The 27,601-nt window shown below is 45.2% G+C and overlaps 1 protein-coding gene across 2 annotated transcripts in view; it reads left to right on the top strand.

Annotated features, from left to right (window-relative positions):
* The window catches only part of RCOR1 (REST corepressor 1), an 82,920-nt gene that overhangs the window by 13,918 nt on the left and 41,401 nt on the right, over positions 1-27,601 (top strand). For both annotated transcript variants that reach the window (XM_064713579.1, XM_064713580.1), the window contains one exon: positions 26,761-26,844. In XM_064713579.1, coding sequence (XP_064569649.1) covers positions 26,761-26,844 — 84 coding nt within the window. The remainder of the gene's footprint in view (positions 1-26,760; positions 26,845-27,601) is intronic.

Here is a 27,601-nt window from a genome sequence, read left to right as displayed (position 1 = left end):
TAGGGAGTAAATACCTGATTCTCATCAATAATGTAAAAGTAATTGAAAGCATATTTTGATGCCCTTGGGTGTTTTGCCCTTTGTTTTAGGGAATCAGTCACCACTGACTAGAGAACATATGTATCCCGGTTTACTTTTTCCAGCAAATGTCCACAAGAATAGAACAATCACAGAGCAGTCACATATTTCTAAAGTGGTTTGAAATGAAATGCTAACTCAAAGGCCATGTTTATGTTACTGGAAAGCTTAAAACAAATGGCAGAATTGCTTTCAGGCTGTATGAAATGTGTCTTTCTGTTGCCTTTGATTTTTTTTTTTAAGTTACTTCCAGTGTTCATGATTTTCATGCAGAAATTTCAATACACTGTTTTCTAATGAGCCTAAAATTTCTCCTCCTGCAATACTGTAATGAGAGCTGACTGCTAAACTTCATTGCTTTGAGTTTGAGATGAAACAAAACTCTGTGTGCCATATGTTAAAAGGACAAGCTGACTTGACAACAACAGTGTGTTTTATCTTCTGCATTTTGGCAAGATTTTGTAGTCCTGGAGGGCAACTGTAGGGAGAGAGAAATGGTGAAGATTCAAGAATGATGTGAGAAGGACCTGTGAGGTCAGCAGAGCGGGAAACTTAAGTGTCTAAGATGGAAGAGGGTAATAGAAAGAAGGAAGAAAACCAAGATCAGCTGGAAAGTGACACTGGGCAAAATATAAATTAAAAAATATCTCATGTTTTTAGTGTCCTCTTCTAAAGATACTTGACTGTTCTCTCTGTTGTTTTGTGATTTGATAGATTAAACACAGTTTTCAGTTCGGGTGAGTGCAAATCCACTTTCCCGAACTTTGGAGAAGGTGGTCTTGAATTTCTGACATCAGAAGACAGCCTGGGCTAGTGGGGTGGTGCTAGAGGGGAAGCTACACTCATGACAGTCTTGAACTAGCCAAAGGCTGCTGTCTGATGGCCTGAAACCTCCACATTGAGCTGAGCTTCTGCTTCTGCCTGCAGCAGCTCTTGACTGTGTTAGAGGCTTTCATACATGGCTGGGAACTGCTCTGGCACCGTGAGCAGACAGGCAGGGATTGCCTGGTGATGGGAGAGCCAGGCCTGTCCTTGCTGTCTCTCCTCCCAGGCAAGGAGACCTGTGGCTTTCTCTGCTCACCTGCCCTCTGCCAGACCTGCAGCTGCTCTGCCCATTCAGCTTCTTTGCTGTGACTTGTGTTTTACCCTTTCCAGAAGCAGCGTGCTTAGAAGTTGAGGGCTTAAGTAGTGGGGTACATGTTATGTTTGGCAGCTGCTGTTGTTGCTGTCACTTGTGATTTCCCGTGACCATCGGCAAAGTGGGATGTCCTCCACAGCACTATTTACGTGGCTCTGCTGTGCTGGGCTTGGTCACCATGGAGCTCATGACTTGCTTGCCACAGCCTGTGAAAAGGTGTGGGGGGGATTGCAGCTGTGTGTTTCTGCTGTTCTGCCAGTGTATTTTACCCTCCTGTTGGTTGTCCTGCCTGTCCTTTGAAGCCAGGCAGTGTCCCTCTGTACTGCTGTCAGGGCATGGGGTCTGTGTGTGATTCCCTGGATTGTGGCAGGCTGCTGGAAGTGTGAGTGAGCCAGATGAACTGCTGGCTCCAGGGAATGTGCCCGAGCCAGGTGCAGGAAGAGCCAAACCCTGTAAGTCACCATGCAGGCCAGCCCTTGGCACAGCATTCAGCTGAGTAAAGTTGCAGGACATGTGCTTTGCAGGCTCTTGAGTCTGGATTCAGCTCTGACTGCATTTTCTAAAGTCTTGTTACTTCTGTTCAGACTTTACCATAGAGATCCTTTTCTTCCACTTCTGTGTTTTACTCCATGTAAGTTCTTGGCTAAATATTTGTTTGGGTTAAGAAGCCCTTGCAGCTTTCTCTCTTTCCACCTCTAACCTCCCTTCTTTATAGATACAATGCTTTGTGGTGCTCAGGGATAAAGCAAGGTATCTTTTTTGGAGATACAGTGGAAATATTTGGTGGAAATACTGTTTTCATCCATATTTCTGGACCTCTAAGTGGCTGGGACAGGCCTTGTCTAACTCAGGTCTTGTGAGTAATGTCAGTTCCTTGTGGAAAACAAGCAGTCAGTCATTTGTGCACTGTCCCCATGGCACATGTTCAGACCAGGACCCTCCTTTTGCCATTGGGGTGTCCTTTACGCAGCAGGTGGTCACTCTGGTGTGAATTTCATCAGATGTTCTGCAATAAGAACAGGCACTTAGTGCCATTGCTGTACAGGCATGAGACCCTGTTATACTTGGATTTTGGTACAGTTACACCCTGTTGTTTCACAGATGCATTCGTGTCCCACAGCTGTAGGATGACAAAGCTTTTCTTGTCAAAACAGATGTTTAAGTGGCTATTTAACATTGCAGTGGGCTACCTCCGTGCAACTACAGCTGAGTGGAGTAGGAGCATGGGCTAGCACTGAGGGAAGTGGTGGGAATAATGCCTCCAAATGGCTATAAATAAATAGTTTTGGTTGTGGCCAGGCACAGCTAGAGTGTTAGTGAAGCGAGGGAGAGGATGAAGTAATGATCCTGGACAGAGCCTGGAATGAGCTGGACAGGGGAAGCTGTCAGCACACCAAAAATGGCCCTTCTGTGCAGATGTCTGACTAATTGGCAGTGATGGGGGAAAGCACACGTAGGATGCTGGGATGTGACACAAGCCTCTGGAGGGCTCTCGGGCACATCTGACCACTGCCAGTGACTTGACTGATAAGTGAAGCTGACTGATAGGTTCCTTCCAGGGTTTAGATGTGTAGGAACAAGAGGTGGGCAGTGGCAAGGGAAGAAAAATAACCTGTTCCCCTCTTTCAGTCATTTGGATTGTCAGAGGAAGAGCTTGTGCTGGGATTGGGGAAAATAAATGCTCTTGCCTGCAGCATTTATGGCTCTTGGTACTCAACTTCATTCCACATAGAGGAGCTTGGGACATTTGTGTGCCACAGGAAAAGTAGAAACTGTTCCTATTTCAGAGTACAGTTAATCTGCGTGGTAAGATGAGTAATTAGCACCTCTTCTCTGCATGTATGTTCTCCACAGCTAAGCATTTATCAGGTTCTTAAGTTTTGCATTCTCTTGGCCCCCGGCTGGGTCACTGCTCTTTATACAATAGGAGGCTGGACTTGAATGAATGAGAAATCAGTTGGGAGGTGAGCCAGTGTGGTATACAGATAATGGTGGGATGGTGTTTCTTCCCCTTCCTCCTTTTGGCTCAGTGGTTTAAAACCTTGTTCTGAAAAAATATCCTCCAGTTGATTTTTCAAATGGGACAACAGACAAATCTTCCCTTAATAAGAGAAGGTAAACTTTGTTTAGAATACTCTGCCCTGCAGCAAAGAACAGTGACATCTGAAAGTAAGAGGTGGTGGCAGGGAGAGCACTCCAAGAAGAGCTTGGTTTCATTAAGCAAAGTCACCTGAAATCCTGACACGTGAGAATCATTGCCACTTGGTGGAAATGATGACAGGTGTTTCACCATAGGAAACTCATTGCTTGACTTCCAGTGTGGCCTTGGGCAGAAAGCTGAACCTTTTAGCTTTCTCCATTTTATGTTAAAACTACCTGTGTTGTTTAGTATGGGGATGAGAGTGGAGTGGACAAATGTGTGTGAACGTAGAAACGTCAGAAGAAAACAGCAGCCTGGGAAGAGTTTGTACTTTATGAGGCAGGGCTGGAATTCCCCATGTGATTTGGTGACAAGTAAGATGGGAAGAGGAGATGTCAGTGTTTGTGGTCTGTCATAGGAGCAGAACTGATGCATCTGAGGTCTGGTCCGACCACAACAGACTTATTCACCTTCTGGAGGTAGAACAGGAAGAAATGTTCCTTTGTAATCCGTCTTCCAAAAGTCAGAAGTGTTTCTGGCTGCAGGCTAACTGAGGTGCACTAACTAATTCCACTGTGAATTCCTCATGGAGACAGTGTGCTCTGTCTGGCTTTATTGCTAAGCAAAGCAGGTGCAGCAGTGCTTGGCTTGCCTGGCTACCTCTGGGAGGAGCCTGCATTTGTGCACTGGGCGAGAGGGAGAGCTGTCTCTACCAGGGAAAGCAGAGGCTAAATTTACACATTTCCCCTTCAGGCTGCTTGGAAGGAAGAGAAATACATGAGCAGTAAATGTGTGTTGGGTTTAGCCTCTGTTGTGCCAGACCTGTTTTGTGCCTTATGAGAAGCCTTGACGCATCTCAAAAAAGTTTAACTCCTTCCCTCTACCTGTAATGGAGTGATGAGGGACCAGGCTCCCTGCACTGTCCAGTGCTGCTCATGTATGGGCACATCTCTCTGGGTTAGCTTAACTTTGTACTTCATGGTGCTGCCTCTCTTGCTTGCTTATGAGAGAAAAACTGCTCCCAGGGACCCCTGAAGCTGGGGGAGTTCTCAGGTCTGACTGCTTTGGTGTTGTCCCTCTTTCTGAATGTCACTTCTGTGGGGGCAGCCTGGCATCGTAGAGCAGCCACAGCCCTGGAGCCAGGGGGTTTCACTGGTTCAGGAGAAACCCTCTTACCCCTTACAGAAAGGTTTTGGAGGGTGTTTCTTGACAATTTATGTTCTATGCTTCTTGTTTGTGAAATAGTCACAGCAAAGTGTTTCTGAAAATCTGAAGACCTGTGCCCTGAAAGTCTGTGAGGGGAATACAAGGTACCAGAGAAGGCAGGGAAACTCTCAGGTAAGTGTTCTGGCAGACTGGATTAAAGCAAGTGCCTAAGGCCCAGAATTTCCAGCACTCAGAGGCCTGATTTACTGCAAAGACTGAAGAAGGGAATGCCAAGTGATGCTAATAGAAGCATGTTCAGTTCTTCCAGATTTCTCTCTAGCTGCCTGCCTAAATAAACACCCTCTGCATCAGTCACACCGTTCGTTGTCTTATGTCTCTGAGCTATGCTGATTTTCCCCATGATGTTGTAAAACAGGAAATGAATTCAGAACCTTCATTGAGTGACAGCTCCAGAACTATCCCCTAGGAAGTGATGAGGGGACAGCTGGTCTACAGAGACACCACAGCATTTGTCACTCGGCCATGTGCAAGGTAGCCAGAGGGTGCTGGGTGCCTGCCATGTTCATCAGGAGTCCTTGGTAGCACATCTCAGGTTTGTTCCAGCCCACTCTGTGCAAGGTGTGTCTGCACAGCACGCCTGTTATTTGCAAACTTCAACAGAACTCGTGTTCAGTTGGCTCTGGGAAGGGAGAGATTAAAAGCAGGTCCTGAATGTGTCTGCTGTGGTCTGTGAAAACCGCGGTCTATTGGATAGTGAAATTATCTTCCTGGGTTCAGTTATAATGGAGCCTTAGGGCATCCTGAGGGGAATAAGCTCTTGTTACTCTGATGCTGAAGCATAATTTAAGAAGGCCCCTCTCAGGGTTCAAGGCCTCCTGGTGACCTACTTTACCATGAAGAGATGCTGTCGTGACATGGACAAGCAGGAGCTGCTCCAAGGCTATGACCAATTACATCAGGCTGGAGTTTGACGTGTGTTCTGACAGATGGGCATGCAGGTGAGCCAAGAAGAGGGCAAGAGGTCAGAGTAGCTAGAACAGCTTCTCCTAGATCCTGCAGCCAAGCAGACATTTTCCTAATCACTACCTTGTGAGAATGGCTTGCAGAGAGAAGAATGAAACAAACTCTGGCTCATCAACCTGCTCACTAGTCTGCACCCAAGGGTTCTGGCAATTATATTTCTGTAAGGTGCCTTCCTAGCTATGCAGGGCATTTCGTGTATCAGACAGATTGGTCTGTAGCTGTTCCTTGGTTATCAGAAGACTTTTTGCAGGGTGTGTTTAGTGTGCTAACAAAAGTTATCCGTCCATCTAGTGACAAAAATCCCTGCTACTTATTCCTGGAAACTTGCTTTTGAGTTGTCAGAGTGTGAACACTGGTGGGCTGAGCAGCAAGTCTGAAGTGTGTTGTGCTGGCTTGGTCCCTGCTTGGCACAGTGTGTGCAGAGGATCCCGGATGGAGCCTCCGGGTGCAGGAGCAGTTGCTGGAAGTCTGGCTGCCTGCTGCTTGTGTCTTCTCAGCTCTGTGAATTTTATGCTTTTAAGTGAATGATCTTTCTCAGTAATTGGTCTAGGGCCTTGGAAGAGAGGTGTGCAGCACCACGTTCTGCTGTAGAGATACTTGCTTGCAGGGAAGCAGGGAGCAATGTTGCTGGTATTTTGAGAGCAGTCCTTGAGGCACATCATTGTTAAATGACACTGTGACTGATTCTGTCACCATGCAAAGGTCTTTCCTCATGGCTTTATCAATTACAGCTTTAAAAATTTTTGGAGTTACTGGCTGTGTGCAGGCTTGTGATGGTGGGATACACTGTTAGTTTATATTGAAGTAGAGGTATGTGTCATCTGCTGGCAATCAGAAATCCCCCATGCAGGTGCTGTATGACCAGCAAACCACACCCTTGTGCAGCAGAACTTGCTGGGAGGTGATTCACTCCAACTGCACAGCTCTGCCAGTAGAGCAGGGTACATAGTGGGAACGCTCCGGGGATGCTTTTGTACTTAACTGCTATGGAGTGAATCCATGAACTTCAGAGTGTAAATGCCATAACCCAGAGCCCAGCTAGGTCAGTGGAACAAGTCCCTGTGGGTTGGAGGACTGCAGGCTGGGCCTTGTATTGCCATTTATCCTCTTTTCCAATTTATGATGTGAAAGAATTGTGGTTTTTTCCCCCATCCTATCACTTTTATGTAGCTAGTTTTAGTCCACGGTATTATCCTATCACCTGTGATTCTCCGCAATCCTAAGTTGGCAAGAGACTTGATTGAAGCTTAGTGATATGTTAAAATGTTTTTTAGTAGTCTAAGAGCTTTTGTTATAAGAACAAAAAAGATTGCTAGAACCTAAATGTCATGTTTTCATTGCTTCAGTTTTTTGCTTCAATAGCAGATCTTTTTCAGGCAGTTCACCTGGTGTGCAGGTAAGACTGTTCTGAACTTGCCAGAATTGCTTCTGCCCACTTGTCTCCCAAAGGTGTTCTGTACTTGGAACCACAGAGTGGCAGTGCCTGGTTGGAATAAACTGATGTTTATTCAGGCACATACAGAAGGATGGACGGGGGAAGCAGGGGAGGAGAGCTATATCTGAAACTCCAAAGGTAGAGAGAGTCTCCTTTGTTATGACTGGTACCTAGTTCATTACTTTATTACTTTTTTATAACTACTTTTGCCCTGTGCATTAGTTTCTGAAATAGTGCTAGAAAAGGAGAGGCATAGATGCAGTTTCCTCTATTCTGAAGTCTTAACAGAGATAGATCATTAGCTTCTCTGTAACTAACTTATCACCCTGCACTACTGCTCTTTGTTCCTGGGTTTTCCAGAAGATCTTGCTGACTTGCATCAAAACAGGAAGTCTGCAATGCTGTAAATAACTGGGTGGTTCAGTCTGATTTTTTTCCATCCAACACTTTACCAGACAGAGTTAAATTCCTTTTCCATCAGTCATCCTGAGCTAGGGCTAGACTTTCTCTTGGCATATAATAATTTATCAAGTTTCATTATGGAGAAGTACGGGATTTGAGGGAGGGTGGGATTGGTCTTGCCTTGTCCTTCTGTTGTATTTTGGCAATATTCCCTCCAAAGATACCATATGTAAAGACATTGCAGAATGGCAGAGCATCTTTGGACTCAGCCTGCAGGTTGCTGTCTGTTTTAACCTGACTGTAGGAAAGGAAGGTTTAGTTCAGCAGCCTCTGAGGAGCACACCCAAAGGACACAGAGCATTTTGGCTTCCTGGTGAAGTTCTGCTGCTGAATTGATACAATCATGCCAGTACCACCATGGAGCAATCTCCCTGCAGTGCTGGAGTGGGCATAATGTGGTGAGGCTCCTTTTCACCAGTAACTGCTCAGTTTAACTTGCTCTCATCCCTGTATGTGTACAGAGATTTGAGTTATGTCATAACTGTCCTAGCTTGGCTTAGAGCTGCAGGTAAGTTAACTGTACTCTGCAGTGAGACTCCTGGGTGTAAGAAAGAACTTCATGCACTCCTGTTGGTAGCTCAGGCATATGGGTATCACTGTCCTGCTGTATTCTTGTAGTAGTTCAAGTAAAGCTTGAGCTGTGTAGCACATCTCTGGCTGCAGATCTGCATGTGGTTCTAACTCTTGGTCTATACTAGAAATCCTCTCCTGTGAGAGCTGAACTAGGCTGTGAATTTAATATGTGGTAGTTAAAGCTCTATAACCCTTACAGAGGAAGTCCAGTCACTTTGGAATAGCTTGCTTTTGTCTTCTTTTGCCTTTCCTTATGGAGTCTCTTATTTAGAAACCTTAAGTAATACTTGGGTAGCTGTGGACTTTGCTAGGTAGTCAAGGCTTCTCATTTCCTACTAGACTCCATTCTGAGGCTGTGAGCCCAGAGACACCTTTCTTTTGTCTGGCTGGAGTAATGGTTTTTGTTTTTCCCCCTCTGGCCAGGAGCCATTTTATGATATGTGGGTCCCTGGACAGGCCTTTGTCTGAAGCAAAAGGGACAAAGCTTCCAGGAGACTTGCCCAGTTAGCTGGCATGACCCTGGTGTCTGCTCTCATTAGCACTGGAACCAGATATGCAACTGCTGGTGATGTCTGTACTGGAAAAATTAGACATAACTGGGGATGTCACCTCAAAGTGCAATAGCACTCCTGCAGGACTCTACCTTTTTGTTTGTTTTTCCATTCACCTCAGACAAGACATTTTTGTAGTTGAGTTTACTGTGGAAGTTGTTCTTCAGCAGGCACACTGATCTGCCTGTGTTGGTGGGCTGTTAACAGTGGGTGATTGATCCTTTGGGTGTGATGGATGCTGTGGCCACCAGGAGGTAACTGGGATTGACTTTCTGTGGTCTTCTCACTTTGAACTGCATCGTGAGAAATCCCCCCAAGATCAGTCCTTGCCTGGCTGTGGAAGTGCAGGAATTCTTTTTGCCCTGGAGTGTGGCATGTCCTGATCATGGCCCTTAGGCTTTCTAGCCCTCTGCAAAGTGCTGAGGATCATCAGTGTTGAAGGCAGGAGCAAATTGAGGCACTGAGGTAAAATGACTTACTTCTGCTCCAGGGAACAAAACATGGTTTTCCAATAGCATCCTAGTCCCATCCTCAGTCACTTCCTATGGTAGTCAGAAATAAATCCATTTTTATACAGCTTTTTCTTCAGAACTGCATTGCATAAGCATTCTAGCAGGTGATCTAAGCTTTTGTTGTAGTGCTGCTTCAGAGGAGAAAACATGGGGCTTCTGGCCACAAAGCAACTTAGCAGGGTAGGTCTTCATGAATCAGTAATGAAATGCAGAGAGTCCCATTCCAAGGATCAGATCTTTTAGGTCTAGGAGAAGAAAATAATAATACCCTTGGGTTCAATGTTTGTTTTAATAAATGAATAAAATAGTTTTATGGGTGTCTTACAAACTCTGGGCTCAAAGTCAGAAGGTCAGACTAACACATATCCTTATAACTGGAAGTAAAAGACACCTAGGGCTGATTAATGGATGATGGCATTGTGTTTCATGAAGGCCAGATACTTCTCTAGGCAAGATTCAGTACATGAAATACCTCTTAATCTCAATGGAAAAGTCATGGATGTTATGTACTTGATGTGAGGACTCGACAGGGAAAGAGAGTAATTTATAAGTTCTGAGTCCACTTTGCTCTCACCATGTCCATTGTGGAAAAATCAGAAGAGATACTCTTGAGATATATTTAAGATTAAAAGTGAAAAGCTTTAAATGGAAATGACTGTTGAAATTAAATTATTCAGAATGGTTTCTGTCACTAATGAATTTGAATGTATGTTTCATTTAAAAAAAGAAAATTGGTACATATGAATTTAATTAGTGATAACATGGGATCAGATTTACTTTTTGTCCTTGATATTTTCATGTCACAATGAAGGACGCTTCCATGCAGACTGGGATGTTGTGCTTGTTTCTTTATGTTTGCATTATGACACTAGGTCTTTATTTATGTACCATTTCAGAGCCCCCAGGATATTTAACCTTCTGTTTGAGTTAACAATATTGATACTTCCTATTTCTGACACTTTTCGTCCCTCCTTTGTCTCATTTTAGAGATTCACCAACTGGCAACAAATACATTTATTACTGCAGTGTGCTGTGATGTTCTAGTCTCACCTTTGAACAGTGACAAATGTACCCTGTATTAAAGAGCTTTATTTGAAAGCATACCTGGTGGAAATTTATAAGCTAACTCAAATAAGCATGACATGTTTCTCATTCCTAAATGAGACAGTGAAGTTCCAACTTCTTACAGCTGAGTCCTTTGAAAACTTCTGGGAAAGGTAGAAAGAAAAAAGTAGTTTTCACTCCCTGTGTTTCCAAACTTCCAGAAATAATTACACCTCTGGAAGACACATGAGGGGAACAAGACTGATTGTCTTTACATGTTGATGTAAGGAGACAGCACATGCCCAGACCATTCCTTCTATCCTCTAGGTGTGTACATTGTTCTGCCAGAATTTAGGTGGCTGAGGAAGTTCCCCTTTCAGATCACAAGTGCTGCTTTTAGTGGCAGTGCTGAGAATGATGCTGGAATCACCCAAATGAAGGCAATGGGAGGAACAAGGGAACCTCATAAGGTTTTTTAACAACAGCAGAAGTGATAGGAATGTGCTGTAGTTTCAAGACTTTTATGCAGGAGAGCCAAGAAGCCTGGAAGATTGTTAGGATAGCTAACTGGCAAAACTAGGGAGGATAATTGCTGCTTCTATTAAAGAAAAAAAAAAAAGAAAAAAGTTAGTTCATCCCCTTGTGGCAAGGTTTTAGTGGCCAAAATTGATGGTTCTGTAGGAACAGCAGAGGAATTGCTTCTGAAAGCACAAAAATCTGCTTTCCTAGTGGTATTGGTAGCACGTCCTTGGCTGATGCAATTAACTAAGTTCTCTGTTCTGGAAGGTGCCAGCATCACAGGGCACAGTTGGACATGACAGATCATAAACTTGATGAGGGAGCAACAACTGACCACCCAGCACGTGTGCACTGGGCTGTATTCTGTCGGGAGGTGGCCGTAAGAGACAAATGTTTACATTTTGTTCCTACGTACCATGCCTGGTGTGTTTCCTGTGCCTTTTGTCTGTGCCTTGCTCCTGCAGGGGAAATGTTCCCTTGCAGGGGGATGAGCAAAGGCGCAGTGCCCTTGCCTTGCACAGAGCCTGAGCTGCAGGGCACTCGCTGAGCTGCTGCCACATGACCTCCAGTTTAGGGATTGAGAAGCAGAGGAGAGCCTTTGTGAAAGCTTTAACTTTTCAGCAGCATCAACTGAGCAAAGTGGGGCTTGGTGAAAAAATGTGTAGTTCCTCTGTTCCTGCAGACATTGGGACTTGAGCAGGGCTCTGCTCGTGGTTAGGCTGCAAGGGAGGGGAGGCTGCATCGTGAGTCAGTGTCAGACGGAAACAAGTTTTCAACCTTGCCGACTCTGCACAGAAAGAACTGTTCAAGGGCAGTAAGCCAGGGATGTGGAAACTGTGCTCTGGTGTCATCTTTCCTAGAAATTGCTGCAGAGTTCTCTGGTGGAGATAGCACTGATATTTAAACAAACTGTGTAAAAGGGAGTGTAGTGTTCTTGCTGTACTGCTCTAGTCAAGGGAAGAAGGATTCTCAAACAGAGTCCAGGAATCTTACAAGACATTGCTTAATTATCACTCCTTTTTCTTGTGCAGGAATAACTTAAAACCTGCTCTCCCAGGCTCTGTGCTAGTCTCATGTGACTCTTCTGCATACTGACGGGGTAGTTGCATAAGGAGCTGCTGAGGTTGTCAGGGGACATGCCAGGGCTCTGGGACTTGTTGAACTGTTCTTGCACTGATCATGTCTTTTGATGAACCTGTTCATGCACGTAGTCAAACTGTTGTGTCTAAGGGCAGGGGAGTGAGGATGGGGGAAGAAGGAGAAACAGAAGATTTTTGGAGGGGACTGTGCAGATTTAGACCAAACTCAGCAGCAACAAACATCTAAACTCTCCTGCATGTAAGCTGATGCCTCTGGTTCAGGACAGCATCAGATGCAGTGGGATTGTCCTGTTCTGCAAGTCTGGAACAGCTGGCAGTGGACCTGGAACACTGCTATGAGAAAGTGGTTTTTTATGGAGTGTTGTAAGCAGCTTTCTTCTGTCTTTCTCTGTGGGGGCAGGGAAACAGGCGAGGCCCAGCTGTCAGCACTTTGGCAGTCTGAGGTACTGTGCCGAAGGTGGTTACAGGTCTCAGACTGTTGTTGTTGGGACTGTTTTTCTGGAGGCCATGTGAGTTGATCAAGCATGTGCCTTACCAGCCTGGATACCTGTTCTGGTACCTGTGATAGTCATGACCTGGAGGAAAAGAATATCCAGTATTTCTGGGAATTGTCAGGGGTTTTTCTGTCTCCCTGCCTTGTGCCAATGATCTTGCAAGTATTACTGGTGTTCAGGCCTTGCTGGAGCAGAAATGCTTGTGTTTGAGTCTTATGTAATATAGAAAGAGTGTGTGTGTCTGTGTGTGTATATATATCTATATATATATATATATATATACACGCACATATATCTATAAAACACATATATATATATATGTATATATGGTATTTGAGTCTTATGTAGTGTATTTCTAATACACCAGAAAAAATATCGGTGCAAAGATCTGGCATTCAGCTGCTGAGAAAACTTAGACCATGTTCCTACTTAATGATGATGATGATGGTATATGTCTTGGGCTTGCATTTGGGGCCAGTACAGCCAGGTAGTGCCTTCTGTGGGCATCATTTGGGTGGGATCTTAGGAACAAGTAGAGGAAGGTGTTCTTGTTGTTCTGCTCAGTAAATGCATGCTGCAGAAATCTGGCACAGGAAAAGAGCTTTAGTTGTTTTGTTTGGTGAAACTGGTTTACTCTTGAGTATTTTTTACAGGCTATAGGCTCTTCCACCTTTGCTGTTGTATATTCAGGCTAGGTATTAATAATTATACCAAGAATCACTGCCAGTATCATAAATATATGACTACAAATAGCTTTGTTGTTAGAAAGTCAGACCAATCAGAGTCTTTAGGGAGCTGAGGCTCTCAGCAGGGTCCCTAGCCATGCTAACAAGTGTTGGTGTAATGTGTGCAAAGCTTTTGCTGAGGGGTTGTGCATGTGCAAGGGGGGAGGTGGGGATGAAGGATTTTCTGAGGTAGAAGGAAGAGTAGAAGTATGTGGAACCAATGTACCCTGAATTATTTTGACCTTATTCTTGCCTTTCAACATAGATATCACTGTACTTGTAGCAATTTTTATTTGGGTGGTGGCACAGAGCAGAAGACTAAAGACTTTCAAATGCACAGGGTTGCAGCAGTACCTGCAGCTCCTGGTCACAGATCAGAGCTCAGCTGAACTAAGAATAGAGGTTGCTACAACCTGTTTCATGGTACCTGTTCCTGTGGTCTGTTCTTTAAAGTATTTTATTGAAAGAGCAGCCTGTGAAAATCCAGATGTCAGGGAAAATGGTCATCTTTCAGTAAAAGCAATAAATAGTGTGGGAAAGTTACACAGAAAATGCAGGCCAGGACAGAAGTGAAGAGGACACAGCTCTTCTGCTGAGGAGTATAGAAGTGTCTCAGAATGCTTGGCAGAGCCCCTTGCTACAGGTAAATGATATGTATTCACTGGCCTGTCTTGTCTTGTAGTTTTGACAGTCTGCTTTCTTCTCTGGTGCCAGTATGTCTCAGCTTTTCTGTGCTCCAGCCTGCATATGCACCTGTACGGCTGTTGTGTTCTCAAAGATGCTCTGCAGACTTTTTTCCCCCTTTGAAGACCCAGCAATCTTAGCATGGTTTAGCTTCTCAGTCTCTAGTAACTCTAAATACTGGCCCTCCCCTGAGGCTCTCTGTCCTCTTTATGTCCCTGCGTGTTTTGTTTCCCTTGCTGCCTTGTTCTTGCTGCTGCGCTTTTTTTTTAACTTCTGCATTCATGTGTACAAGCCCCATTAAGCACTTCCGTACAAGCTGGGGGGAGCTGAGGTTGGGATTTGAAGCAAACTGGTGGCAGAACAAGGAAGTGCTTTGGGTCACTGATGCTCAGAAGGTGTTAATACGGAGTGTGTTCCAGTGGCCAGGGTGGTAGCACTGAAGGTGGGAGGACAGGGACAATTGCTTAAAGAATCTTTAGGTGTGTGTCTGGAGCTCAATATGGTGCAGTATGGAGAGTCACTGGTTGCTTTTGTGGAGTTATCCAGTAGTCACTGGGTGAAGCAAATGAACTGGGAAGCCACGCTGAGTTTATTGAGAGCAGTGTGGCGCAGCATAACTGATGTGCAGGGAGGCACATCTGTATTCCTGTCAAACAGCTGCTAGGGGATGGCCACTACTTTTTTTGCTGCTGTTGCTTTTTCCATTCTCTAATTTGTGGAAAGGGAAAACAAGACCTCCGGGCTCTTAACATATGCAGGGACGATCTGGTTGCTTTCACAATGATGATGGTTTTTGGAAGAAAAAGAGAGAGGGGTTATTTTGGCCTAGAGGGGTTATTTTGGCCTGAACATACATTATGCCTAAAAGATATTCCAAATTGGGGAAAACAAGAATTTTCAGCCTCAATAGAGAAGCCTTTATGTGCTGAATAGGATCTCACTCCTCGGATCGGAAAGACTAATGGCCCCGAACACAGTAAAATTAAGTTAATTTTGTAGCTGTGTGTGCTGTGCTGCAGCGTGCGAGCGACATGCTCTGGCTCAGGTGAGTGCAGTGCAAACCCTTCCTCTGCCTCCAGTGCCAAGCCGGGTTCCTCCCTCAGCTCTCCACCAAACCACACTCGGCTCCTTCCAGCACCGTCCTGGCTCCTCAGTTTATCTGCACTGCCAGCCTGGCATTCCGCGGGCTTCTCCTTATCTGCCTGGCCTCGCTGTCCCCTTTGTGCTCGCTTCCTGCTGGCCATGGCTGGGGAAGGAGCCTGCCTCTCCCCTTCCCCCGTCCGCCTCCTGGCTGCCGAGGCTTTCCCAGCCCTCTCCCCCGTCTCCTGCTGCTTCTGGGCTCTTTGTGTGCGCTCTGCCTCTGATGCTCGCTCACCACGTGGTGGCTGCGTTTGAGAGCCTGTAGGGCCCTGCGCCTGAAACTTGTGTGCTCTTTGTTAGGCAGGGTGGGGAAGGGGATCCTGTGTTATTTCACTGCCGGTTTGCCTTTCCCTGGAGCGACCGAGCAGAAAGCCACGAGCTTTTCTGCAGGCTGCCCCGAGTGCTGCGGGCCTCTTCTCCGTGTTCACCTCCGGGCTTGTGTCCCGATTGATTTCTTTGTAAATATGCTGTGGTATGCAAATGCTGGCACTGCAGAAGGAGCGTTTGTAATCCTAAAGCAGAGGCAGCTCAGGAAAATCCAGTAGAGCTCTGCCCCTGTCTTTGCAGAGCTCTGCCCCTGTTCTGTTCCTCTGGGCTGCGAGTGTACTTGCTGCTGCTTAATGCCCAGAGCCTGTGTCTCCAGGGCTTGGCTCGCTGTTACTTGGCACCTTTTAGGATCAGCTAGGTTCAGCACGAAGTGGGAAACCTGCAGAGTGAGTGCAAGGCAGTGCTTGGTGTGCAGCTGTGATGGATTGCTTAGCCTCTCCTGTTATCACACAGCGTTCTTGCTCTGATTATTAATGTAGATGCAGGACAAACTAGTTCTGAGATTCTTTGAAGGCAGGAGAAGGAGAGAAACCAGATAAGTTGTTTTGGATAGTCTTTTAGTAAAAGTTGAATGTTAAAACCAGGATGCCATGGTTGTTAGCTATGTTTTAATTATAGTCAGTACTGCGCCTCTGAGTTTGGCAGAAATGGGGAAAAAACAAACTAACTTGTGAAATCTGTTGGAAAATTGTGATCCGGGAGCCGCCTGCATTTCAAGGGCATGTTAAATCTGACTTCGTGTTTTTGGGTATGAATATTATCCTTACAGCACCCTGTGGAGGTGGGCCCCGTGCAGACAAAAGGAGAGGGACTGTCTGTACCTTGGGGAGCTTGTGGGCTAATGAATGCACCAGTCATCTCTGAGGAGAGCTGGAAGCAGACTGAGTTTTCAAGATATGGTTTGAAATATCACAAATGTGTTATCTGTGGGTCCCTATTTGATTTCAGCATTTCTGAGAGTGGGGTGATGAGGGAGGATGAGCCACACTTAGGGCTCTTTATGGGGTTGGGGAAACCTCACTCAGCCTCTGCAAGCCCGGCAGTCAGCTTTGCGTGTGTGTGTGTGTGTGTGTGTGTGTTGATAAAAGCTCTCATCTGCTGTAGGGGTGCTGTGAGGATAAGGACCTGGAAGAGTGTCATGGATGGGGGTGAGAGGAGGATATGCAACTGTCACAGACGTTTAGACGTCGGATTTGTGTGGGTTAAACTGGGCATGCTCGCAGCCTGTTGATTGCAGTTGCACACCACACCGTGCATGACTCAGTGCTGGGTGGGATTTGATGTATAAGCTTCTTGTGTGCTGGCGTTGGCCCGAGGACAGGTATCTGTTTCTGGAGGTGGCTGTGTTGGGAGAGGACACCGTGTCCCCTTTTCAGAGGCTGCTGTCTCCACAGCTCTGCCAGCCAGGCCACCTCTATCAGACCAGCTTTGGGTAGAAATGGGATAGTTTAGGTGACTTCAGCACAGAGGTGAGGCCTCTCTCCTGAGCAGGCTGGCAGGGCCTGGTTCTGCTGCCCTTGGAGGGCACTGCCTCCATCAGGGAGGTGCCGTGGTGGTGCCTTCCTTGGTGGATGTCCAGCCTATTCAGAGCACTCAGCTGAGTTTGGAAGATGTGTTTGCTGCTATTGTGTGGTGGGTTTTCCTGCTTGTGGCCTTGAGAAGTGTTGGTGTTTGACCCAGGTTTTAAAGAATAATAATGTGACAAACCTTTACTGTCTTTGAGAGCTGACTGTGCTTGATTGGTTGATTGGACTGTGTAAAAATATTTGGTATTGTAAGAGCAGAGTAACATGGAATTTCTCTCTCAGTTGTCCTTTTGGGTTGACTCTAGTCTGGATGCAGACATGAGTATGTCCTGTCTGCTTGTCCCTCACTGTACTTCTTGCCAAGTAGTAACATGTGTGCCCAGCAGCCTTATTTTGTAAGCCATTGAGAATAGCTGGTCATTAGTTTTTTTAAATGTATTCTGATCTCCTGAGGTGTGGGGTGAGGATGAGAGGTGCCCACATCCCATACTCTTTGGAGACTAGGTTCTAGTTAGTCAGATCTGTTCCTGACTGTCATCCTGGCAAGGTTTTTTTGGAAGTGGAAAAAAACCAAAAACCAGTCACTCTGTTCACCAAGAATCTACATGTTATGTCATTGGTGCTTGCTAGCCACTTGTTACTTCCACTAATCAGTTTAAGCTATCTGAAAAGAAGGCTGTTGTGAACTTTTGATGGGTGGGAAGGGGTGTTGCTAAAAATACCAAAAAGTACTTTGTGCTTAGTGAGCACTTGAGACTTTTTTAGTTTCTTCTTGCATAGGGCAATAGAAATAGGCCAGCTGGTTCTTAACGTGGGAAAGATGAGTAAAATGCAGCCTGTGTGTCTTGCCATGGAATGGAAAAGGGTGGCCTGAGCTGAGGAATGGGGACTACTTGAATGGGTGGTCTGGGCAGCATTGCTGTTTAGCAGGAAAGGGAAGAGGGGGAGATGCAAGGTCTGAGAAACTTTTCTCTTGTCTTCTTGCTCCTTGTGTCACTTTTCCTGGGGAAAGAAGCCTTGGGAAGCCAAGGGTGTCCTGTGCCTGAGGGTGGAGGGGAGTCACTCTTGCACTTGTCACTCTCCAAATAAAGTAACACGTGTGTATTCCCCATTTCAAATTATGTATCTTGTTATTTCTGTTTCTCACCTTATTTTTACTACTAGCAGCTGGATTGTCCTCTTGTCAGAAAACTGTGTGTGAATGGGAGGAGGGGGCAGCGGGGGGAGGGAGTGTGGGCATCTGCTGAATGGAGGGAATGGGCACCGTGTTCAGTCTTGTGACAGGTGGCACTTGTTATGTGCTAACTAATATTGAGGGGGAGGGTAGGGTGGAACAGCCCTTAACTGTGTGTGTACAGTAGTGGTCTCTAAACTGCCCTTAACTGTTTATACAGCAGTGGTCTTCAAATCTGGTATTGCCTTTCCAGATAAAGATCTTGGTAGACAGTGTTTTTTTTCATCAACTCAATGGTAATAATGGAAAAGCAAGTATATTGTTAAAAGCTGTTGTGAAAGCATCTGAGAACAAAATAACACCTCATTATGGCATGTTTTATAAATCCTGTGTTGTACCCTCTCTTTGAACACTGTGTACAGTTCTGGTTGTGTCCCATTCCCATCCCTCCCCCATGTGTACATGCTGCTGAGAGCTGTAAGATAACTAAAGTACAGGAATTGTTCTTGTTTCCCATCTCCATACGAGGGAGAAGCAGAAAAGCCTGGACTGCCTCTCTTGGAAAGCAGACGACTGAGAATGTGTAGTGGGAGATCTGTAAAACAGCAAGAGGCACGAATGAGGTGAACAGGGTGCAGTTATTCTCTGCTTCTCATAAGGCAGGAAATGGGGCCACCAAATGAAATGACTGGGTAGCAGCTTTAGAGTAGAGAAGGGAGTGTGTGCATGGGCTTTCTTTGTTCTCCTTCAGACAACAAACATATAATTAAATTGAAGCACTCTGCCACAGGATGTTGTAGATGCCAAAATTATAAATGGGTTCAAAAAAAGGATTAGTCTATTTGATAGACTTTTTTTTTTTTTTTTTACTCCCTCCTTCCATGAAGGGCCATTAAATCCAGTGATGCAGATGCAGTACCAGGCTCAGGAAGTCTCTCTGCTGGTCCTGGTCTTGTTATTCCTAAGTGCTGCCTGTGAATAATGGGCAGGACTGCCCCAAGCAGCTGCTCTTGTTCTTAAGGGAACACAACAGAGGACCCCGTTCAGTGGGTGGGAAGAGCTGGGGGCTAGCTTAGTAAAGAATTGGGAGGCTGCATGAATGTGGAGCTGTGCATGTAGGAGTTGCTGATTGTCAAAGATCAGGGGAGGCAGCAGAATCAAGATCTGTGATGGAGAGAGAGGGTTTGTTTGCCTTATCTTTGCTTCCTCATGAGTAGGTTATTTGGCTTCAGATAGATTCAGCAGTGTCTCGATGTTTGTCAGCAGCACAGGACCTAGCACTTGAGGAAACTGCTGTGTTATTGTTGTTCCTTTTCTGTGTATTAAATTCAATATGTGGATCTTAACTTGCGTGCATGTAGGCATTCCTGTGTAACTTTTTGGTCACCTGAATGAGACTGGAAGGGGAATAGTGTGGAAGGGAAAAAAGGAAGGAAAGAAAGAAGTGTCATCTTGTTGGGGAGAACAGAAGCTGTGGAGCAGGGAGAAGTGTGCATGGGAGGGCAGGTGAGCCTCATCAGCTCAGTGTCACACGAGTGCTGCAGGCTTTGGCTTTGTTCTGGTTGCTGCTTTCTGGCTGTGCATTCAGGATTGCTGTGGTACAGTTAGCAGCTGTCCTCCTTAAAAAAAAAAAAAAGTGGATGGTGTTTTTAAAAGGCTTGCAAGAGATGTCTGATAAAATCTTGATCAAATGTGCATTTTCTGTCCTCTTAATTTTATACTTTCTCTTTAAAAAAACCCTAACCCTTTCAGGTTTCAGTACAAAAGCCCAGCCATGTCTAGACAAAAGCCCATTGTGATTAGCAGAGGTGTGCTGCTCAATGCTAAGCATGTGCAGGGCTATATTCATGCTCCTGGTGGGGTAATGTGCTTCCTGCTCGTGTGTGGATTGCAGGGCTTATGTGTGCAGAACTCACTGAAGAGCTCAGGTTGGAATTGTATGGGTGTAGAAAATTTTGCACACTTAAAGTGCATATTGAAAGGCTGTTTGCTTGTATAGTTATTCAGACCTCATCTATGGCTGCACATTGGTGCCACCTGCTTGCAGGAGAGAATGAGCAGGCTCGTGTTATTCAAGAAGAAAATACAAGGCAAGGCCTCAACATCTGTTCTGGCTTTATTGTTCGGTCTGGCCTGGGCTGTGGGCAGAATGTAGGGCACAGCTTTTGTGTTACAGCTGGGTGTTAAACTGGAAAGGCATCTTGGGTCAGACGTGTTCTTAAAAGGTTTAAAAATAATAATATAAAGATGCAGTGTTTAAACTTAGGATGGGTTGAACTCGATTACTTTAGAGAAAAAGCAGCTATTGCCATCTATGCTTTTTCTCATTTTCTCTTTCAGTTCTTCTAATGGTAATAATTTTTATCACTGCAAAGTGACCTTTGTAATCATTGCTGGGTGATTAATCTTTAACTGGGTAATTTTTAAAGCAATATTTTGCTCACAGTTGTAACATGATACTGTGGAGTTTTGTAGCACAGCACCTACAGTCATTTTGAGGCAGTAATGCTCTTCACTCCATGTTTCCAGTGCTGCTGCTCTGTGTAGAAACCCAAATAGTTGGTTTTGTTTCCCTAGGCAGATACAAAAATGCCCTCAGAACTTTATTTGCATATAGATTATAGTGCCAGCCGGGTGTAGTCGTGTATAGGAAGAGCTAACTGCTGCTTCATTTATAGCTTTTTAATTAAAAAATGTTTCTCAGTTTGCAGGATTCCAGTTCTGTTTCATTTAATGCTGCTATAGTCTGTTCAGTGATGGTATTTCTATGAAGTACCAGCTGCTATGACTAGGCAGTCCTTGGAAAACAGGAATGAAAGGGGATCACAAGCATTATCTGCTGACTCAGGGAGAAGTCACATGCAGGAGGAAGTGGAGATGAGCAGGAAAGTTCTTCAAATGTCTTTGAGTTGCTGCTTGGGACACCAGTGCCAGTAGTGAGGAAGGAAAGTGGAAAAAGCTTTTCTTCTGACCCTGAATTTTGTTTGAATTCTCTTGTGTCACATAGGTGTTGTGCTATTGTACCACAGCTGTGCATTTACAATTACACTGTGAGCTTGAATAATACCAGTGAACCCATAAGAGAATTTTTTTGTGCTCTTGGAGCCTGTGCCTCCCTTGTCTTATTTTGTTTAACAGCCATCATGGGTACTGTAAACAGGGAATTTTACACTATGCAATAAATTTAAGTTCTGCATTGATAAAGAAAATGCAGAGTTGGGAATGGAAGCACTTGTTTAATCTCACTTCACTAGAAGTAAATACATTAGACTTGATCCGAAACTGCTTTAAGAAGCATTCAGCAGCTAAGTTATTGTATGGCAGCTCCAGCTCTTCCAAACAATAAAAGCATCTATTCACCTTTGGATATTACACAATGCATGTTTTATATATAATGCTCAGGGTTGCATATTAAAAGGAAGAGGTATTTCTTACACTTTCTTTTAAGATCTGCACTGTGTGATTTAAAAATGAGTTAGTACCAGCTGGGGGAGATCAGTAAGTGCTGTTAGTAAAGGAATACCTTTTTTAGGTGGGAATCTTGCCATCCTTCACCTTGAGTATTTCAGTTGTTGTATAATCTTTATTAACTTCATGGAGGACGTTGTTCAGATCTGGAGGTATATTCTTACCTGTTGTTTTGCAAAAGATCAGTGCCTGAAGAATTGCCTGTAGTTTTATGGCAAGTGCTGTTAAACTTTGGTTTAAGGCTCCTGTTTTCTTCCCAGAGAAGGTACAGAAGGATGTGTTCGTATCCAGCGCCTGACTGTGGACCTACTCTTCTGAGTTACCTTATTCTAAACAACAGAAGCAGCTGACTAGAGCAGGGTCTCACTCTCCATGGTGTGTATTGCAGTGACCTCACACAGTCATGTGTAACTGTGCTTTGCTTTGAAATCCAGAGGGTTTCAATAGCTCTGAAATGCCCTGTGCAAACAGCAACAGCAAAAACATCAGAGACTACTGAGAGGGTTATGGAGAAGGAAAAATGCTGGAGGCATCCTGCCCAAGCCTCACCTCGACTTGGGCAGGATGCAGTTGGAGCAAAATGTGTCTTGTCATCTGCAGGAGGTGAGTATCCTTTCTCCAGGGGGTCAGTCCAGGTGTCCAGAGGAAATGTAAAGCTCCTGAATGGCTCACAGCTGTGCCTGGATCATGCAGCATCCTTGGGGAGAGCTGTGGGACAGAGCAGGTCCCTCAAGTGCAGGAACTCGAGTGGGAGCTGGCACTGCTGCCTTGCAGAGAAGCAAAATAACAGATGACAGAGTGATTGGTGCCTCTGTGAGAGGCCTCTGCTCCTACTGAGTTTATTCTGGCATGTTTCTTCTCTAACTTGGGGAAGAAAAATAAAATGTGATGTGTCAGGCTGGAGCTGCTCAGTGCTGGGCTCCTGCTTGCAGGCAGTGTTTTGCCTTCCTGCACTCTCCTTGTGAATGGTGTCCATTCCACCCGTGGGCCTTAAGGTGGTTTAAGCTGGTGCTGTGGGTGAGGGAGGTATCCTGACTGTCTCTACTTCCTTACTCTTCTTCTTGTCTCTAAGTATATGTGGTAGAAATCCAGGAACTGGTATGGAGTTAAAGCTAATAGCTTTTTTGTTGGATTACTTTTATATTTTTAAAGCTCAGGTAGATGCCCTGCTTTGGTTTGTCAAGTAGATGGTGGAAGGGGAAACAATGCTCTTTTGCAGTGGTGCTCTTGAACCTTCTGATTATTTCCTTCTGATACCACTGTTTCCATGGCTAACTTGAAATTTGGGAGGGGTCAGAAGGACAGGGGAGATACTCTCTGACCTCTAGGGGGAACTTGATGGATGTACACTGCTACAGTGACCTTTGGTAGTTTGGAGAAATCCCTGTTTCCCTTTTCCTAGCAGATGTCCTGGCTTGACAGCTCATGGGTAGAGGTGAGGAGAGCCTTAGCTGCTGTGGATCAGGGTTCCAAATCTTGCAGTGTGCTGCTCTTGCATGTCCAGGTGCATTATTAGCTCAGGGAGCCCCCAGGGATGGAGAGCCTCAGTCTTTGGGTAGAAGTGATGGGAAATAAAGGGGCTGTGTCATTTCTCTCCTGTGCAAATCAAGGTATTTCTGCACACTGGTTTTGAGATGTGCCCTCACAGCTCCGGGGGAGGGGAACTCCAAACCCCCTCCACAACATTTTAGAATAATAGTGATATATATGTCTTCTACTCTGCTTCATTTCCTCCCTTCCACAGTAGAACTTTTTGGGCTTCTGCAGTAAACCACATCTGTAAAATGGGACAAACTTTTAAAATACCATTTTCTTCTCAAAGTGAATTTTAGGCTGGATTGGTTCTCTCCTGAGTTTTAGTGTGTAGTCTGTAGAGTAGGGTTATATTCTAGTGGTAAGAAAAGAGACAGATATGGTAACTGCTGTGGAAAAAGCAACATGATACTGTGCCTGGTTGGGGCTGCATTCTCTGCCTGGGTAAAGGCATTGGAAGTTTGCATTCCCTGTGAATTCTGATAGTGGAACAAAATTTAGGGGGTGCTGGTTGTAGTAGGAGGTTTTCCTCTTGGAGGAAGCAACCATGATTGCTGACAGACTTGGGACAAATGGGAAAGCCAACAGTGGGAAAGGGATTACAGAGTGTTGGCTCCCACAACCCCTGACATGGAGCTAATGGCTGTGGCAGAGACTTTACAAATACCTGGTGGGTAGCTAGATGAAAGTGTAGGATGACCTGAAATGTCAGATCTTCTTGTCTGCCACTATACAGCTTCTCTAAGCACAGGTTGCACTGGTTCAACTGCAGTTGCTTAAACAAGCAAATCTCATTGATCTTAAATTGATCTGTTCTCCTAAAAAAAGAATAACCCTTGCCCTTCTTACGTGGCTATTTTTACATGAAATATGCAACAGATTAAATTGAATTATCTTTACAGCTTTATCACTGAAGTGCAGAGTGTCAGAATTCATCCTGATAGTCCTTGTTCAGAAGCATGGGCAGTGTTGGTGAGCATTGCAGCTGTGCTTGGAATGGTGCTATAAAGGGATGGAGCAGCCACTCTGCTCTGAGGCCCCTCTTCTGCTCTCATGACTGGTGCTCTGAAGCAGTCATTTCATTTCAATGTGATTCCAAATTCTGAGCAAGCTCTTAAGCTTTTTGTTGGTACATCATGCAGTAAGAGTACTTATGCTGTGTATATTTGTGGTGGGGTCAGCACTGTTCTGGAAGAAAGCCTGTCATGTCTGCCTTGCATATGAGGCACAGTAAATGTGGGGCTGTGGGCTTGAGAAGGGGTGCTGGGGAGGATGTGGTGCCAGAAGGTGAAGGACCTGGCAAGCATCTTGGAATGTAGGGAGGGAGAATCAGCCTTTATGGATTCCCATCTTTCTATGTGTGTTAGCCTTTAGGTGCTTCTGCCCTTTGCAGAAAAGCATGAGTTTCAGCATAACCTTACTGTGTGCCTTGGACTGTCAAGGAATGAGGCCCGAGGGTGGATAGGTGTGGGCTTGGGTCGAGAGGTGGAGCAGGGGACAAGTTGCAGGAACACTGGAGGTGCTGCTCCACACCCTTTGATGAGCCCGGTGTAACTTGGCTGGTTGGTGCTACGGAGGGGCAGGAGAGAGGAGCTGACACTGGGCTGTGGGAATTGGGCAAATGGGGGTCCTGAGGGTGGCATGAAGCCCAGCATCTGCAGGCACCTCTGTGTGTGGTGCCCAGGGAGGGAATGCCTGGCTGGAAGGAGGTAGCTCCTTAACCCAAGGCATTTCCTTGGCAGAGGGGATTCCTGGGCTCCTGTTGTAGAGCTGTGGAGCAGCATGAGGAACACGTTTGGCCATGCTGCTTTTGGGTGCCGTGAGGTCCTGCAGCACCTCCCTGGAAGGGCTGTGGGGCTCCCTCTGCAGTGCCCCAACGCCAAACTTGGGGTTTCAACCATGGGAGGTGAAACTTCACCCAACCCACTGTGGCTGAGCTGAGCTAATGGAGCCCTGCTCCTGACAGGGCAGCTGGGCTGGGATGTGCACCTGATGTGTCCCAGGGCAGAGGAGGTTCAGACTGCTAAACTGGGAGAAAACTTTCCTTTTCCTGATTGAGGTGGGTTCTCTGCTAAAGGCAGGCTGCCATTGCCTGGTGGCACACCTCGCCTGGCAGTGTTTGGGCATCAGGCTCCTGAGCTGCAGTGGGTACTGGGGGTGTGTTGGGATTGGGATGGAAGTGTTTAAATTCATGGACACCTGACTGATGATTGCTGTCTGAGTATTTTTATGGGATAAGAGTGTGCTTTTCAGTGTAGGTTAAAGTAAGGAGAGAGACTTTTTACTCTTCTGTTCTATGCAACCCCATGTTATACTTAGTAGAACAGGCTGTCCTGGAAAAGGAGACTGAAGGGAAAAATTTGATAAAGGGGAGGCTTAGGGTTGACTCTTTCTTTGCATTCCAGCCTAGACTTGAAATGAGGAAGAAGGTGAAATTTAATGCCAAATGTTTCAAGACTGTAATTTTAATTTCAACATTCTTTGTGTTCTGTGTCTGGTCTTCACCTCCCATCTCTTGCCAACAGAGGATGTTGTCTCTTCTCACTCCTTTTTTTTTTTGCCTAGTTAGAAAGTAATGAACATGCAGAGTGTGCAAAATACCTTGTATGTGCAGTTGCTAACCACCCTAAAACAATGTGAAACCTTCCCAAACCTTCCCAAAAACCTGAGTGAAAGATAATCATGGTGTCTGTTGTGAAAGAAACCTGGTAGTTCAGTGTAGATGTGTTGCTGACAGGTGGTTATTTTTAATACGTGCTATTTGTACTTTAAATTTAATGTTAAAATATTTTTGTCATCTGAATCCTGACTGTTCTTAGCTGAGCAGATTTCAGGTTAAAAACAGTGGTGAAACCATGAGTGTTCACAGTACTGTAATGTAACTTTGTGTTACTAGATCTTTTCTGACCTGTTTGAATGCATCATGCAGTGGTGGTTACATGTCTAATTGCACAGCACAGAGAAAATAGCATTATGTTGAAATATTGCATAAAACTTGAGCGTTATGTGGCATTTTGTAGTGGAAATAGCACTGCAGGTACTCATTTGTAACAAGATTTGCAAGTTTCTCTCTGCCAGGGCGGGTGGTTGGGATGGCTGTGTGTGTGCTGACTCAAAGGAGGGAGTTGCTTTTTTTCCTCTTCTCATCCTCTTCCTCCTCCTCCTCTTTTGACTGCTTGTGACCGAACATCATCAGAATTGACAAGAGCTTGCTCTTGAAACATACCTTAGTTTGAAGTTGCTTTTACAAACTATGTGCAGCTGTAGATCTTCACTTGAGACTTTCAGAGCTCTGCTGCCCGCCAGGTGTTAAGCTGGTTAAAAACAGACTTGTCCGAGTGTGGGTTTGTGTCTCAGTGTGGGTGTGGATGCATTTTGATTTCTCTGGAGCAGCTGAGACTGGGACCTGCTTGTGACCTGAGGGACCCAGTGTCACCTGGGTGGGCATTCCTGATTGTATGGGGCATGGAGGCACAGAGGGGCTGCTGGGACAGTGCAGGAGGTGCTCAGAAGTGTGGTGTGGGAGGTTTTATGCATGTGCCTACCCTGAAGGGTTAATCTGTCTGCACTCTGCAGTCTCATGATGTCCAGAGCTTGGAGCCTGCTGCCTGAGCCTAGCTCCTCCCTTTTTCATTTAATGATGGCTGGGAGAAAAATAATCAAGTGTGCTGGAAGAGAAACATTAATTAACTTTTAATTTAGATCTAACGTATGCTGCTTAGTGTGCTGCATGAGAGTGTGCAGTATCTGTCATGTTATATAGAGGCTGATGCGTTGAAGAAACAAGGAAAAGCCTCAGGTCTGAATGGGAAGATGGGGTTTTAACTCTGTGGATGGGTTTTATATCTTGATTAAAAGTTGCAGATGTGTGATAAGTCGTTTTTGTATCCATTTTGCATCTGAAATTACTTTCTCTGTAACTTGGTTTGTGTCTGTTTTCTCTTAAGCCAAACTTGCAAGGCGAAGTCAGGAGAGAGAGAATCTCGGCATGCTGGTCTGGTCACCTAACCAGAATCTGTCTGAAGCAAAATGTAAGTCTCTTCCACTACTTTTATTCCCTTCTTTCCTTACATGTGTCACTTGAAGAATGCAAAGTTGCCACTTTTGGTAGAGAGCTTATGTCTGTGACCTTTCCATTATGAATTAAAATTAATTTGAAAAAAGGAAAGCCTACAGAACAGTCCCCCAGATGATCTTTGTTCTCCACTGGGCACTTGCTCAGTGTCAAATCCACGGGGACAGGGAAAGCAAGAGAAATGTGACAAACATTATTCCATGGTATGAATTTTTTAAGCTACTGATCCGCAGACCTACACAATCGGTTTGTTTTTTTGGTTTTTTTTTGCTGTTGGTGATGTAGAAGACCACAAAAATAAAGGGGGAGAGCAAAATGAAAAGTGCTTGGGGCTGGGGGGTCCGGAAAATATTTGATAATTAGTAGTACCTTTTCCTTCACAAAGACAAATCCACATCTGGAGCCAAATCCACATGGAGGTTTTAAATTCCAGAACAATTGCAGTGCCTTGCAAGTCCACGTGAGGGCAATTACCAGCGCTCTGTGTGTGTCTGGGAACAAGTCTCAGTGCTGCTGCCAGATGGCAGAGCCAGTGTTTGAAAGGCTTGTCTAGCTACAGTTCTCCTCATGAATAAGTAGGGCTCCTTGATTAAAGGGCTGCTGTTTGAATGCAGTAACTAAACCTAAGCGCTTTGGGGGGAGGGAGCTGAAAAGAGCTTATTTTGACTTTGTGCTTATACCTTCGTTTTTTTTTGGTTTTTTTATCCTTTCTG

The sequence above is a fragment of the Zonotrichia leucophrys genome, chromosome 5 (assembly GCF_028769735.1).
Source record: "Zonotrichia leucophrys gambelii isolate GWCS_2022_RI chromosome 5, RI_Zleu_2.0, whole genome shotgun sequence".
NCBI classification, from domain to species: domain Eukaryota; kingdom Metazoa; phylum Chordata; class Aves; order Passeriformes; family Passerellidae; genus Zonotrichia; species Zonotrichia leucophrys.
Note: the sequence above shows the minus strand (reverse complement) of the source record. Positions and strands in the feature narration are given on the sequence as shown.